This window comes from Sorex araneus, chromosome 5 (genome assembly GCF_027595985.1).
Source record: "Sorex araneus isolate mSorAra2 chromosome 5, mSorAra2.pri, whole genome shotgun sequence".
NCBI lineage: Eukaryota > Metazoa > Chordata > Mammalia > Eulipotyphla > Soricidae > Sorex > Sorex araneus.
This window is the reverse complement of record NC_073306.1, coordinates 81,992,723-82,008,544: the sequence shown is the minus strand read 5'-3', so window position 1 is coordinate 82,008,544 and position 15,822 is coordinate 81,992,723. Positions and strand designations below refer to the sequence as shown.

The following is a 15,822-nucleotide window of genomic DNA, read 5'->3' as shown; positions in this document are numbered from 1 at the left end:
GGCGATTTCCTGTGACTGAGTCTCCAAGCAGATTCTCAGTGTGTCCAGGCCCAGGTGGGTGTTTCCGAAAGGGGTCTCTGTCATCCCGCTGAGTCTGTGACAGTCCCGTCTCCTCTTTGTCCTTTCTGGAAAGGGCCTGGGCTGAGCCGAGGTGTGGTGTCTCGCCTCCTGCGTTGCAGAGTCCAGGATGACACACGTGGAGCACAGGAGTTGGGGGGCGACAGTGTTCTGGGAGCTTCTCGGGCTTGAAGCAGGAGTCAGTCCTGAACACAGCTTGGGAGAAAAACTAAAGAAATAACACACACACACACACACACACACACACACACACACACGAGTTGGGGGGCGACAGCGTTCTGGGAGCTTCTCGGGTTTGAAGCAGGAGTCAGTCCTGAACACAGCTTGGGAGAAAAACTAAAGAAATAACACTAACACACACACACATCCCTCCCTCCCAACACACACACACACACACACACACACGAGTTGGGGGGGGTCGACAGTGTTCTGGGAGCTTCTTGGGAGAAAAACCAAAGAAATAACACAGACACAGACACACACAGACACAGACACACACAGACACAGACACACACAGACACACACAGACACAGACACACACACACACACACAGACACACACAGACACACACAGACACACACACACAGACACACACAGACACACACACACACACACACACACACACACACACACACACACACACACACACACACACACACACACACACACACACACACACACACACACACACACACACACACACACACACACACACACACCACCCCCCACCCCGGGCTGGAGAGTTTGGGTTAAGGCACTTGCCTTACACGCGCCTGACCCCATTCCATCTCTGCCACCACGTATGATCCCCCAAGCACCACCAGGAGTGCTCCCTGAGCATCACTAGGTTGACCCCACATTCCCTCTTCTCCCGCCAAACAAAACAAGAAACCCCCGCTTATCAGTTCCACCTGGCACGCGTTGGTAAGGGCGAGTCTCTGCAGGTGCCTCTGATTGAGAGCCCAGATTTCCTGCAAGCAGAAACGCCCGTTGAAATGTTCTGTAGTCCCTGAAGGTGGTGCTGGTGCCCGCCTGAGGTTGAGGACTCACGTGTGGCTTCCCTGGTCTGGGAAGGGTGCTGGGTGTGGAGCAAAATGACACCTACATACAGTGGCACAGAACATTCCGACTCAGTGAATCTCCCTTTCCCTACAGGCAATGTCATGTCTGCTTTATCCTTAAGACTCCAGACAATGCACTTCTTTCCTGGGATGTTCTCAGGGTTGGCTATAAAAACACCAGTCATTTCCACCCATCACTAAAACACGAAGATGCCTTTATTCACGGCCATCTATCAGGATGTTTTCATGTCCCATCAGTTTATGTTGGCCTCTTTCCAGCATCTGCCAGATATGGGGGCGTCACATCTTCTGCATACAAACTGGTAGAACCCAACGCAGCATGTTATCTCCACCTTTCAAGTTTTGCTTAGTCTTAGGCTGATAAGGTGAACCAATAAACTCAAGTTGGTTCTGTGAGCGAGAACACGTACCCTTGGGAAGGGCAGGGCTGGCATGAACCACTTCCTGTTGGACTCTCAGCCTTTGCATCTGCTTCTCATAGGACATTGGCTGCTTTTGCTTACAGCAGCTTGACCCTGTGGTGTGGGTGGGCCTGTGACTGTAGGCTGCTCTGGGCTTAGAATCATGGTGTGTATGGCCCAGGATGGGACGGGCATCTCCCACTCTGCTCGCATTTGAAAAATCCCAGAGAACTCTGGTTGGCCTCATTGGGAGGTCACACCCCCGAGTTACTACTGGCTCATACATCCACTACACCATTGAGTGTGCATGCTCCGGGGTATCTGTGCAAGCTTCTGAATGCAATCATCTCTTTCATCCATGTACATTTTTTTCCCTCTAAATTTCCAGAATCAGAAGTGTATTAGAAATAATCATCATTTCTAATTATATCCATCTGCCTAGGGTGCAGTTGTAAAATGTTGGTGTATGAGAGCTAGCTTTTGCAGAGATATTTTCTCTGTGCACTCATCCCTCTCAGATATATTTTCCCTTCTGGTTTATATATGTGTTGGCTGCCCACTTCCAGCATAATAGTCAGATCCGCTGCAGTTTCAGAGACATTAAAAGTGGAGGTGGAGTCTGAGGTGCTTTGCGTCTTCCTGTGATTTATAGTTGAGCCTTTCAGAAACTCCAGCATCTCTAAGCAAAGGTAGTTTTGCCCTTGGGCTGAGTCCCTAGAAGATGGTACAGGAGAGCCCAGGAACTATTATTCCTCCACCATGACTTTTCCTTCCACTGGATACCCACTGAAAGACCAGGCATTGCACTAACCTTGGCACGACCAGGGGTATCGGTGTTCATCTTCTGGATGTGCTTTAGAAAATAAGAAACTGATAGCCAGCCAGGTCCTTCCTGCAGTACCTTTTTCTGTAGAGAAATGGGCCCCCACCTACTGACAGCTCCCTACACTGTGAAAGTGGGCCCTTCGCCCTAAGCACTGCCTCTGTAGATGGGGCTTAGCTGCCTCCCTGCCTCTCCCCATCAGTTCTGAATGGACCAGGACCTCCAACGGGAGATTTCCAATGAGACCTGCTGTTTGGGTTGCCAGGAATATCTAGTCCCTCCATTGCAGGGAGCTGGGTGTTGTCCCAACCACAATTCTGAATTCCTCCTTTTGGCTTTGCACAAGATAAGGTGGTATCCAGGTGGTATCCAGGCTTCCTTATCACTTCTGATAGGGTCTGCTCTTCTGATTCATTGTCGCTTTAATGATTAACCCTGAGGATGGGCTGATGTCACATGTGAGAAGATGATGCCCCGAGTCCCAGCGTGAGTGTTCCCCGGACCCTGGAAGCAGAGGCTCCAAACTGGGGGGAGGGGGACAGCATAGGGGTTGAGTGGTTGAGGACTTGGTAAGAGCCCCTGAAAATGGAACAGTGGTGCCTGTGACTGCCCCCAGGTGGGGGCCGGGGGGAGCTTGCCAAGCCCAAATCCTGCATCGATGCAGTGTAGGTGGTGGACAAGGCCTTCTGAGTCTGAGCTCTGGCTGCCCCCACCTCACGGGTGGTAGGGGCCGCCTAGTAGCAGGAAGGAAAGTGAGCCCAGGGCCCTGCTGGGCCCAGGCTTGCTGACTGCCTCTCTCGCTCTGCCCTGACTTGGCTGGGTCTGTGAGGGGCAGTGGGTGCTCCCTCTCCTCCCCTCTGCCAGAGCCACAGAAATCTTCCTGCAGCGGTCCACTAGGTTAAGGCACTAACAAGTCCCAGGACTCTTCAAGAATTGGGGAAAAAGCCAGAGTCCCTTCACCTGTCCTGACACACAGTGCTCACTGCATATGATACTCATGGGGTCTCCTGGTCTGGGCAGAGTGCTGGCACAGAGGGCGCATACCCTGCACGTGTGAGCCCCTGAGTTCTGTGCCCAGTACCTTATGACTCCCTTCCACCGAGCACCGCCGCCAGCACAGCCGGGCCCCAGCTCCGAGCTTCAGTCAGAACTGATTCTCTGGACTCTGGGGCAGGATGCAGAATTATCCAGCATGTCCCGCAGAGGACAGCTAGTGTGTGGCCATGAGGAAAGGATATCCTCCCACTGAAACATTCTGTTCAGGTGGCTCGAGTTCACCTGAAAACAGAGATGGGATTAATAGGCTCCTGTTCTGTTTTTCTTCTTTGAGCAGCTCTCCGGGCGGGGATGCATGGGGCTGGTCCTACCTGCTCCAGCGGCACTGGGAGAAAGCACCGTGACTTGGGGGACCTGCCTTTGGGACTAGGGAGGAGGAGGAGGTTTGGGGGAAGGCAGGCTGGGGGAGGGGATACAGTCAGGTGCAAACTACAAGGGGCTCCACCAGGCATGGTTCTCACCTAGAAAAAGTATCTTGGGGCCTGAGTGATAGTACAGTGGGCAGGGTGCCTGGCATGCAGCCCACCCGGGTTTCATCCTTGGCACCACATAACCGCACCAGGAATGATCCTGAGTGCCAGAAAAAGTTTCTGAGCATCGCAGGATGTAGATCTAATTTTCCCTCCTCACCACCCCCCGCCCATCTCCTCAATTCATACACAGATAAGGCTGATATCGGAATGCCCAGGGAGCTAAAAAGCCACTAAGAGGTGGTGTTCAGGTCTAGGCAAGAGGCAGACATGGGGGCAACAGGCAGCCAGGCAGGACCCGCGCTGAAGCCTGTTTCTGTACCCTGCTTGGTGTGGGGCCAGTGGGGAAGGAAGGTTCCCTTAGGCCTCTGCATCTGAGCAAGTGGGACCTCGGAGCTCTGTCATTGGCGATGGGTACGTGGGCAGATGCTGCGGTGCCCATGACTCCTGAAACGATAGAATGGAGCAGAAATTCTGAGTGTCCCAGCACATCTAAGCGTGTGTGCTTGGGCTGTGGTGCCGTTTCAGCGGGCTGAAGAGAGGCTGAGCAATCTTAATGGCCCCCAAGCCCTTCAGCTCCTCCGCCGTATTCCCTGAGTCTTGGCAGGACAGACTGGGCCGGTCAGTAGCACAGGTTGGGGCTGGTTCCCCTCCTCTTGCAGGTCTGGAGCCTCTGGGTGGGACTCGGGTGCAGTTGGACTAGTGCCCTGTAGGGGGAGCTATGGGAGGCAGGGCCTGCAAGGGGAGCCCACAGTTGAGTATGTTCTGAGAGTAGGGAGCCAGGGTCTTTGTGGGTCCTGGTAGGGAAATTGGAGGAGCTGGCTGAGTCTGAGTTTCACCAAGGCCTGCCTTCTAGTGAGGGGCGGGCACAGTGAAGACCGGAATCCGCCCTCTGCCTGCCTCCTTCCTGGGCTCTCTTTGGGGACAGGCAAATGTCCACCTGGCACCTTCAGGAAGATGTCATTTTTGCAGACGTGTTTGTGACCCAGAGCAGCGGTGGGGAGGGAGGGACAGTGGGGGACGGGCAGGGCCCTGATGATCGTCTGGTTGAGCCCCTGGCCCCGCCCTTCACTGCAGTGCTCTGCTGGAGACACTTCCTTGCTCCCAGAGAAGACGCACACAGAAACCCAGGAGGAAGACAACAGAGGCTCAGAAGACAAGGGGAGCTGACAGTCCAGTGGGAAGCGTGCAAAGTGCAGAGAGGTCATTCTGGCCTCCGAGGGCTGGACTAGAGAGATAGTACAGTGGATAGGGCCTCCGAGGACCCCAGGAGAAGTGGATTCAGCAGCCTTCCTCACGAGCTCATCAAAGTTGCCTTTGTTCCCAAGAGCTGAGTCACTGGGTTTAGTGGAGGCAAAACTCCAGGAAGGATGGATCTGTGGGGGGGCCCGTAGGGGGGGTTGCTGAAAAGTCTCGGTGAGGTTGAGCTGTTTTGACCCCCATGATGTTCCTCCCTCGACCAGAGCTTCCTGGCGGGCTTGGAACCCTGGACGAGGGCCCGTCCCTAGCCACACCCCTGCCCATCCCGACAGAGTCTCTGTTCCTAAGATTGTTTGACAAGACCCCGGATGCTTTGGTCCCAGGAAGGAAGGTTTGATACTTCGGTCTGGTTTTTTGTTTTGTTTGGGTTTGGGGTCATGCCTTGGCAGTGCTCAGGACCTACTCCTGGCTCTGCACTCAGATCACTGCTGGCGTGCTCAGGAAGCACGACCAGAACCTGGGTCAGCTGCATGCAAGACAAGCGCCCTGCCTATTGTGCTATGGCTCTGGCCCCAGTGCCTTGATTCTGGAAGGCCTCGGGCGCGCAGGAAAGGGCCTGAGCACTACTTTCTCACTCACCTGAAACAGGGCCTTGTCGTACCTGGGGAGCACCTGTCTGTCCCCGCTCACCTGGAGAGCAGGCACTCTGGTACTTTGCCTGCTGGGGCACTGTCGTCTGGGGACTCAGCCTGAGGCCTGCCTCCAACAGAAAGAAGCACGGGGCAGAGGCAGGTGGCTGACAGGCCGCTTCTGTTTCCATGGTTACTCAACAGGCAAATTTAGTATTTTGGGGCTGCCCAAGGGAAAACATGGATTTGAGGGCAAGGATTATGCTGGGCTTGTGGTGGGGGAGGGGGCTGCATCCCAACAGGCTGCTTTTACCCCTTCCCAGACAGCAGAGGCACATCTGGCCTAAGGGAACAGGGGTTTCCTTCCAGGTCCAGCAGACCCCGTGGTTTTTTCCCTGGGTTTCTTCTGGTCTCCAGGCTTCCCAGACAGCCAGCGGGGCATGCTGAAGGTTCCCTCGGCCCCTACCCCCGGCTGACCCTTGGGCTTGCCTTGGCCACACCCAACTCTTTCTGCAGAAGGGTGTCAGGTTTAGAACCCCTGAATCCAAATCTGGTGCAGAGTCACGTGCCGATCACGCCAGCATCCACCCACCCCTTGTCACGGCCTTTTCTTAGGGCTGTGTGAGTAACAGGCTTTAATTATAAGCAGGTAAAAACTCTTGTTTATGTTTCCATGGGATCAGATCACCAGGTTCTGCAGTGGCAGGCCAGAGCTCGGGTCCTTTGGGCAGTTCTGATCCTCTGTGACTGGAATAGTCTGGGCACTGCCGGGAGGCAGAGAGAGGATGGGAGCCTGGTGCATGGGAGACACTTAGAAAAGCCATCCGGCCGAGGGCACTTGGTGAATTCATGCCGCTAGCATCTTCAGTTGCAATAATAACTCATTTCTCCTTGGCCATTTCAGGAGAAAATACATTGAAACCTCTTAAGTGCTGCTTCAGAAAATATTTAGAGGGAAGGAGGAGAAAAAAGCAGTGCTTAGGAAAGTTACCTAATAAGATTAGCCGCTCTTTAATCCTGTCCCGCCAGAGGCTCAGGTATTGGGAGTAAACAGGGGCAGGATCTTGCAGGGATCGTGCTGATGGCACCGTCCCCAGTGTCCTAGTTTTGCTGGAACACTTGCTTGCCTACTTCTGTGTGGCTCACTCATCTGTGCTCTCTGCCTCTTTTTTCTTCTAGACTGTACTTCATATTTGCATTTTGGGGGTCGGGCCTTAGAATCCAAAGCCCCCCCCAACTCCTAACCTCACTGAATTTGTGTGCACAGGCTGAGGGAGCTGCTTCCTAACACTTTTCAGGCAGGGTGTGGTCCTTCTTCTTGCTTTCTGGGCAGCAACGGAGAAACAGGTGAAACAGTGGATCCCTAACCTGGTGACTGTTGTTTATGGGTATGTCCTTCCCACACAGATCTTGAGTCACACACAGATGCCCCTTTGGGCCCCCTACCAGAGATGATGATCCTTTCTCCATTAGAGCGTATGGGGATTTCGTAAGGGGACCTGGGAAGAATGGGAGACTATCACTCAAGGATAGTAGAGAGAAGGACCAGGAGGTCTGCTCCACGGCTTGGAAGCCGGCCCTACTTGCTAGGGGAAAAGGCAGCTCAGTTAGAGAAGGGACCACCAAGTAAAGGGTGCTGAGAAGGCTCGTTTGGGATGGGGGATGTGTGCTGAAGGTAGACTATAGACTGAACATGATGGCCACTTAATGCATGTATTGCAAACCACAACACCCAAAGGGAGAGAGAGAGTAAAAGGGAATGCACCTGCCACAGAGGCGGGGTAGGGTGGGGGGAGGGGATGGGATGGAATGGGATGGTGGGAGGGATACTGGGAACTTTGGTGGTGGAGAATGGGCACTGGTGGAGGGATGGGCACTCGATCATTGTATGACTGAAACATAAGCACGAAAGTTTGTAAGTCTGTAACTGTACCTCACATTAAAATTTTTTTTTAGTTAAAAAAAATTTTTTTTTTAAATGGGGGCCTGGGAAGGCAGTATTGACCCACCACTGGCTCTCTTGCACTCCCCTTGAGACCTACCAGGTTTGGTTGGCTAAGGCGTCTTGGGGGACTTCTCAGTCCTGGCATTTCCCAGTGCCACCAGGACTGGGGGATGGGAGAATGTGAGTTGAGGAGCACCAAGGAAGTGACTCTTGCTGCTGATGGCCCTCACCCTCACGGCACTATGGCCCCTTTTAGCTCGTCCCCATTTTCCTGTGCTTGCGAGGTTGCTCAGGCCCCTTCCAGGAGGCAGCTTCTCCACAGAGTGTATCCAAGCACAAAATCTGCCTGCCTGGCGTTGAAGACATCCAAGGCCGAGGCCAGCTGTGGGCTCGGCACTGACCTCATCTTCATCCCTTGCTCAGGCCTGCGCTGGAGGTGTCCTTCCTCTCTGGGCAAAATAGCTTCTTTCTATTCCCCAGTGCAAGTTGCTGCCTGTGTGAGACTTCAGGATTCCTTCCTCTCTGAAGTGGCCAGAGCTGCAGAGAGTGACTGTGGGGCATGGCAGGAGAGGAAGAGCTACAGGCAGAAACCTGGGTTGGGTCAAAAATAGAACTGTTGAGGACCCACTCTGTGGAATGAAAGAAGAGAAGCAATTACCTTCTGCTGAAGGTGATTGGAGGCTCTTGACGGGGCCCAAGGCTGTGGGGAAGTGGCTTAACTGCCTCGGCTGAGAGTTCCCCTCGCTGTGTCTTGGCGGGGTGGAGAGGGGCAAGGAAGGAACGAGCCAGGAAGGGCGCGGGGCAGACAGTTGGGCAGAAGAGGTATGACACCCCGTTCCCTTCCCGTCTCCCTCACCTCTCTCCTCTCCCCTTTCTCTCCTCCCCTCTCTTTCCTCCCTTCCTTTCTCCTCTCCTCTCCTCTTACCTGCCCTCTTAGCACGGAGCAACTGAACAAAAAAGAGGGACTTTTCTTAGCAGGAAATCAACTTTACCAGCTCAGTGTGGGGAGGAGGTTCAAAGAGAGGAAGACAAGGGTCTGGTTTTAGGCCTGGTAGAATGTCTGTATATAGTAGTTTTGTGACCGAGGAGGTTCCCCTGCTGAGGAGCAAGTAACAGGTCAAGAGAGAGCATCATTGGCCAGATACTGGCAGGTTGGAAGATGGTGGGCTCATGTCCTCAAAGCAGCTGTGTTTTTCGCGCTGTCACAAGAAGAAATTTTAGAGAAGGAGAGCGGGGAAGCACATGTTTAGGCCGGTGGGCTCTTGGGGGACCAGTGAGTCTCTTCAAGGTGCCCCCTGAGGCGCACTTGCCCAGTAAAAGATTTCTCAGGCAGGTTTCCGGCCCCGTATCCTTTAGGACTGGATCGATAGCACAGTGGGTAGGGCGTTTGCCTTGCATGAAGCCGACCCAGGTTCGATTCCTTTGTCTCTCTCGGAGAGCCCCACAAGCTACCAAGAGTATCCTGCCTGCACAGCAGAGCCTGGCAGGCTACCCGTGGCATATTCGATATGCCAAAAACAGTAACAATAAGTCTCACAATGGAGACATTATTGGTGCCCACTTGAGCAAATCGGTGAGCAACAGAATGGGCCAACAGTGCTACAGTGCTACAATGCTATCCTTTAGGGTGAGGGAACACTCTTGACATTCCCAACCATCCCTAACCAGAGGTTGTCTGGTTTCCGATGTTCAGTTTAAATCCTGATTTCTTTGGGCCAGCTTCATTTTTTTGCAGGACACTTGGGCCTGTTTGTGGGGGCGGGGAGGGGGCACCTTGGCGTGCACCGCTGAGGAACACTGGGGAGAGGAAATAGCAAAGAAGCCTCATCAGGTGTGATGGTCAGCGCTGTGAGGGGGGAGGGGAGCTGGGGACCCTGCTGCTGCCCAGGACTGTCCAGGCCAGACCGGGGCCTTCTCAGAGCAGAATGTTCTGAAGATTCTACCTTAGTCCAGTCAGTGCTCCAAGAAGCAAGGAGGCTTCTCCTCAAGGCGGGGTTGTCAGACCCTCTAAACTGTCAGCCTTGGGCCCAGAGCCATCGCGTGGTAGGCAGGGCAAGCTAGATCTCTGGGTTCTAGCCCCGGCACCCGCATATGATCCCCTGGGCCCCACTAGGAGTGATTCCTGAGTGCAAAGCCAGGAGTGGCCTCAATCCTGAGTGCAGAGCCAGGAGTGGCCTCAGAACAAATAACTGCCAGCCTCAAGCCAGTCTGTCTATCTTCGCTTCCTTCTCATCTTGTATTTTTTGGCTGAGGGACCACGCCCAGAAGTGCTGGGAGGGGAGGAAGGTGTCACTTCCGTGGATGCTGGTGGAGCATGTGGTGCGGGGGGTAGAACCCAGGGCTCTACCGTGTGGAGTCTGTGCTCCGCTCTTTGAGAAACTCCCCGGCCTGTGTCTTTGCTTCCCTGCCCCGTGACCCCGAGCATGGGAAGGAAAAAGAAAAGTTGATCTCCGTCCGGTGGCCAGGTGGGAGGGCGCCTCGTGAGCGCAGGGTGTTTGCTGGCAGACTCGCTAATTAAACAGCGAAAGGCAATGTTGCTCTGCCAGGAGTGATGGCTGAGCCAGCAAGCTGGGGCATCATCATAATTAAAAACAAACAGTGCAGAGGCTGGAGGAGGGGAGGATGGGGCAGGGACCCTCCCCGCTCCGGGCTCCCTCTGGGGAAAGTCACGCCCTGGTCACCTTTAGATCCTTCGATCAAAGGAGCCTCTGTCTCATCACAGGGTGGCGTGAGATGTGTTTCCCTGACCCCTGCGGCCGGGCTGACTGGCCACCACACAAAGCCTCTTAGGAGCCTCCCGCGGCGCCGGCCCCAGGGAGACTGGCTTCCGCAGGGTCTCCAGATCGAAGGGGCAGTGGCAGCCCCAAGCGAGCGAGCGAGGTTAGAGTTTCATCAGAAAGCAAGCCTGGTCACATGAGCATTTCTGGCACAGAGTGCATGGCAGGCTGGACACCAGCCTGCCAGAATTGAGCGAGTGCATCGGACTGGCCTCAGCGGAGGCAAAAGTCTCAGCCTGGCCCAGGAGACCAGACGGAGCCGCCTGGCCCCCCGCTGCTGCGGCTGCGGCAGGAACCCGCACAGCTGCGCTGCCCAGGGCCTCGCCCGCCCGCTGCCCGCTTTCCTGAAGCCCGGAGAAGGTGTGTGTGGTCCCGGGAGCCCAGCGGTGCAGGATGCCTAAGGAATGCAGCGCTTTCCACGCGCTCTCGGCAGCGCTGTGCTGCTTCTACCGCCGCAAGTCGCTCCTGGGCGTCAAGGTAGGTGTGGTCTGAGCGCAGGTCCCTTCAGGCCTGGGAAGGCGTCCCTCTCGGAAGGGGAAAGTTTGCAGCTGTGAGTAGTGAGGGAGGGGCCTAGGTGAGCCCCCTGAGCAGCTTACCCCGGAGGGGTGGGGGTGGCGCAGAATCTTGTCTGTGTTTGGGCGTGAGGTACTGTTTTCAGTTCCTGGGTGCTGACATTTTCTAACAAAGTGACCTAGTGAGCTGGAACTATTTTTCTCCTCTCTCCTCCTCTTCCTCCTCCTCCTCCTCTCTGTCACACCTGCCTGGCTCCTGAGTGTGAGGGGTGTGAGGGGTCCCAGCCCCGTTCTTGGCTCACCCTAACTGGCAGAAACTACCCAGTGTCGGCCCTCACGCGGCAGGCAGTGAGCCCCTCACGGGTCAGAGTGTGGAGCTGGTCTTTTTTCTGAGCTGCTCCATCCTCTTAACCTTTGTCACAGGACATGGCCGCCAACGGGTTTGCGTCATATGTCAATACACCGTTTATTCTGCTGGAAGGACCCAGCCTGGTGTGGCTGATTCCGGGTGGTTGAGGCCTGTGTTCTGGAGGGGACATCCTGTGGCCACACTAGACAAAGGCTCTCGCTGGTCCATGGGGTTTGTGCGCCTTGGGAAAACCATGGCTGGGGATCTCGCTTATTTGGGGGAACTGGGAGTCTGAAAGTTCTCGAGGAATTCTTCCCACCCAGAGGACCGAGCTCTCTCTCCGGAGGGCCCCGGTACCTTTGCGAAAGCTTCCGTGGGATCCGATGCTCTGCTTCTCCCCAGTGATGCCCGAAGCAAAGACCTCTCTCTTCGAAGAGTATCCTCCTGGTGGGAGAAAAATTCTTATGGACGGGGGCAGGGGCAGGGGTAGGGTCCTTCCCTGCTGGGAAGGTTGAGGTGCCCCTCCTCCCGGTGGAGGAGCTCATAGTATCCCCCACCCCACGCCCTCAGCCTAAGAGCCCTTTTGCGCCCGGCAGTGGGGGTGAGGTGAGGACCGAGTGGTTTCTGGCCTAAATGGCGATGGCTTTCACATCGGAGGATGAAGTCATGCCATTAGCCGCGTTGCAAGCTGTCAAAGATAGACCGGAGGCCCCACGGGACCCTGCGCGCGGCCAGGGATTGGCAGGAGGTTTTCTCTCTAAAAGAAGGCCCTCCACAAGCCAACGCCTGCTATTTCAGAAAGCGCAGCTCAGCATCTGGTATGTGAGGATACCAGCCCATAAATATCCGGGTCTGAGCCTGGGAGGCTGTTCTGACGGTCCCACAGCCCCCGGGGGCCGCCCAGAAAAGCCAGGGGACTTGGGGGCTCCTTGGTGACCCTCCTCCACATCAGCATGGTGGCCGATGACTGGCGGGTGCCCCATCTCCTCCCTCTGCCTCCTGCAGCTAGCTCAGGGCTCAGTCACAGAGAGAGCGTGATTCGTCTGCACCCTGAAACCGAGGCCCGCATCGGGCTTGCCACCGCGTCCTTCAGAGCAGGCATTGCCCCGTTTGCTTTGCCCAGTTGCCCAAAAAGGAAACTCAGCCCGTGCGTCTCTCTCTGCCTCACAGTGTTGCCTCAGTGATGACACGGCCTCGCCTTATCGACTCCCACTGTAATTAGGGGTTTCAGGTCCTGCCGCTCATAATTAGTTTCCGTTGCCATTAGAGCTTCAGAATTGAATCGGGATTGATTGCCTGATAGCAAAGCGGAAATAAAGCCTCAGTGCTTGACCGTGTATGCTGCTTCCCTTGGCATGAGTGTCTCATGCCGAAAATAACACCCCGGTAGCCATGGTAACTTTCCATTCCGTCTAATCTATATCATCGCTGGAGAAAGTCGAATGTTATTAATAGTGTCTGGTTGTATGGGAAGAAAACTAAAAATATAAAAGTTTCTTCTCTGCGTCGGGGACCAATCGCACTGGCTTTCAGGGAGCCAGGGCTTTCTTTGCGGAGGCTTTGCAACATTTACACTGCAGTTGGGGGCCCTGTGCGTGCTTGTTAACAAAAGGCCGGGAGGGCCTAGAGCCAAACCACAGTGGGTCAGGTGACTCCCTTGCACTCCACTGACCTAGGTTTGATCCCTGACACCGTATTTGGTCCCCCAAGACCTGCCTGGAGTGGTTCTTGAGCACTGCCAGCTATGGTGCCAGAACAAAGGCCCAAGAGGGAAATGCAGGGAGGACAGGGCTAGAAAGGACATTGGGGTGCCCTGCTGTCGCTGGCCCTCAGGGAGTCAGGGCCAGAGCTGAGATGTTTCAGCCCCGTGGAGGGCCGTGACTTCCCCACCCCCAGATGTGGTTCCTACTCGGCAGACATTTCTCAGAGCGTCACTGGGTGATGGTCCCGTGGTGGGGAGGGATGTCCTGCTTGTGCCCCATAGATGGGACTTTGGAATGGAGACACTTGGACAGGGTTGAGAGTCCCTGAGGGTCGGGTGCAGTGGCCCCCCTGCGAGAGGAGGTGAGCAAGTGAGTCAGAAACGGGCGTCAGGGCCGAACCCACATCAGATCACAGTCATCCCATTAGATCTGCCAAACGCTCTGCCATGTTTGAGTTTCTCGAGCTGTTTCACCGGAGGCTTCAAGCAAGACCTAGAGCCCAGATGGGGTGGCAGAGCCCCCCTCCCCAGAGAGCAGAAACTGAGGCACAGAGAAACAACCAGCCTAGAACTGTTTTTGTGGGGCCCCCTGGAGAGGAACCAGGTTTTCCAGTGCCCCAGTGACCTGTGCAGGGGTCGTCTGATAGGGCTGCACCTGGGCCAAGGGCGTGCGCTCGTGAGGTGCTGTGCTGCTCTGCAGGTCTGGGGTGCGAACCTCCACGTTCAGGCGAAACGTCAGGCTGGGCCCAGCACCGGCGTTTGTAGAGTTGGTGACCGTTTTCGGATTTCTTCTTCATGACTCGGGCTTGGGTGGGTCAAGGGGTGGGGGCACAGGGAAGACATTCAAGACCTGGAGCTCGGGGATGGGAAGGACCCGGCAGTGATAGAGCTCTGTGAGAACAGAAGGTTCGCTGAGTGGTGACAGTCACAGGGGACAAGGAGGTCGCTCAGAAGGGAGGCACATGGGTCATACATGCACATGGCACCCCACGGTCCCCAGAGCACCTCTGGGTGCCCCTCAGCATCATTGAGTTCAAGCAATGCTGGCTGCATGGCTGAGTCCAAGCTGCTGACTGTCAAGGCCAGCACCACAGGACCGAGTATCTCCAGGACCAGCCCTCAGGCCTCCTAGTACCACTGGGAAGGCCCCATCCCTCCCCGAATAATAGAAGACATTCGGGTCCAGGCTGAAGAGATGGGACTGAATCCTACCCGCCAGGATTCTACCCAAGGTAGAATTCCACGAGGGCTGTCTGCTGTTGCCTCCGTGCAGACCCACAGCCGCTGACCGAGGTGCCAGCTGCTGCGACGGGGCCTCTGAAGGGGGCTGGGCCCAAGAGAGAGATCACGCTCCCATGAGGAAGGGGCTTTGGGCCAGGTGGGAAGATCTGCTGCCGAGCCACGCTGGATGAGCAGTGTGGGTGCTGCCCTGACAGCTGGAGGGAGGGAAGCAGCGTCTCCCTGAGGGTCACATCTCTGGGTGGGTCTGGAAGCGTTAGCCAGAGCTCTCTAGGAAAGGGCGGGAGGCCAGGTGAGACAGCCAAACGCAGAGAGCCAGGCGGGCCGGGCCCGTGCGGCCGGAAGAGGAAGGAGAGCGCTGAGCAGGCTGGTAGGGGCTGCCAGGAGAGACGCACCACAGGCGAGGGGAGCACCCCCACCTCTCACACCCCGCTGCCATGCCAACACCTCCACCATGGGACTTGAGCGTGGATGCAGGAAAGGCGCCACATCCCGCCACCGAATCGAGGCTTCTCCCGAGGAGGCATCTCTCTCGAGCCAGTCCAGAGAGATGGGAGTCGCTGTCCACGGCTGTGGCTAGCCAGTTGCTCTGTCCAGGGATAGCTTTCTCGTCCGTGAGAAGGGGGTAGAGGAGGCTGGAGAGATAGTTCAGGTGGTGAGGAGCTGGCCCTGGAGGCAGCCCGCCTGGGTTCCATCCCCAGCATCCCATATGGTCCCTGCTCCCCACCAGGATCCCAGAGCACTGCCAGTGAAAACAAAAAGGCAGTGGACATGTACATCTGTATCCGAGTCCACATAGATACTTTAGCCTCCTGGCTGGTACTCGGGAGGCCTGGAGTCCCCACCTGGTAGTTCTCAGCAATCAGGGCTTTGGGTCCAACGCAGAGACTAGCAAGGCAGTGCTACCTGGGCTCTGTTCCCCTGGGAGTGCAGGGAGGCCCTGTGCAAAGCCCACGCTGTGACCCCGGTGCTCTCTCTCAGGCCCTGAGGCAGTGGGTTTTCCGGTCTTCCTGTCTGCACCCATGACGTGTTTTCCAGAGGGAGAAGCCATGTGCTGGTGCCATCAGGGTTCCCTGTGCTGGAAATCATCCCCCCGCCCCTGGAAAAGAAATCCCCTGGGTGCGTATTCCTGCCTGTGGGGCCCCAGCCCCCTGATCCTGAGCATTGGGCTGGAATTTGTTTTCAGGGGGAGCTCACTGCCTTTCTCTGTGATGGCGATCAAGGGGGAGCAGAGTCCTGCTTGTCTTCCCGGAGCTCGTCTGGGCTCCCACTACGGTGAGGCCACCTTGGACAGTGGGACGCCCCCCAGTCAGGCTCCTCTGCCATAGGGTAGGTGCCCAGGCCCGCAGAGCTGGTTGAGGAGCCTCTCAGGAACGGTCCCTCCCAGAGCCTCCTCTCTTTCTGCCCTGCCCCCCCCGCCTCTCTCTGCTCGCCCGATAAAAAGCAGGGGTTTGGGGGAGCCTTAAATGCATTCCACTGGCATCTGGGTGCCTGGTAGATTTGGTTTCAGCATCCCAGGAGGGATTTGCCTGCTGAGGGGCGGGGGGGTGGGGGGGGCG

General features: G+C 56.1%; 1 protein-coding gene across 2 annotated transcripts in view; it reads left to right on the top strand.

Moving 5' to 3' along the window:
• Window positions 1-15,822, top strand: part of BCAR3 (BCAR3 adaptor protein, NSP family member) — a 128,754-nt gene that overhangs the window by 60,823 nt on the left and 52,109 nt on the right. Inside the window, exon 1 of one of the 2 annotated variants that reach the window (XM_004619936.2) lies at window positions 10,495-10,938. The exons of the other annotated variant lie outside the window; for it this stretch is intronic. Coding sequence (XP_004619993.2) covers window positions 10,855-10,938 — 84 coding nt within the window. The 5' untranslated portion in view covers window positions 10,495-10,854. Of the gene's footprint in view, window positions 1-10,494; window positions 10,939-15,822 lie in introns of those variants that run through there. 2 annotated transcript variants of the gene reach the window in all.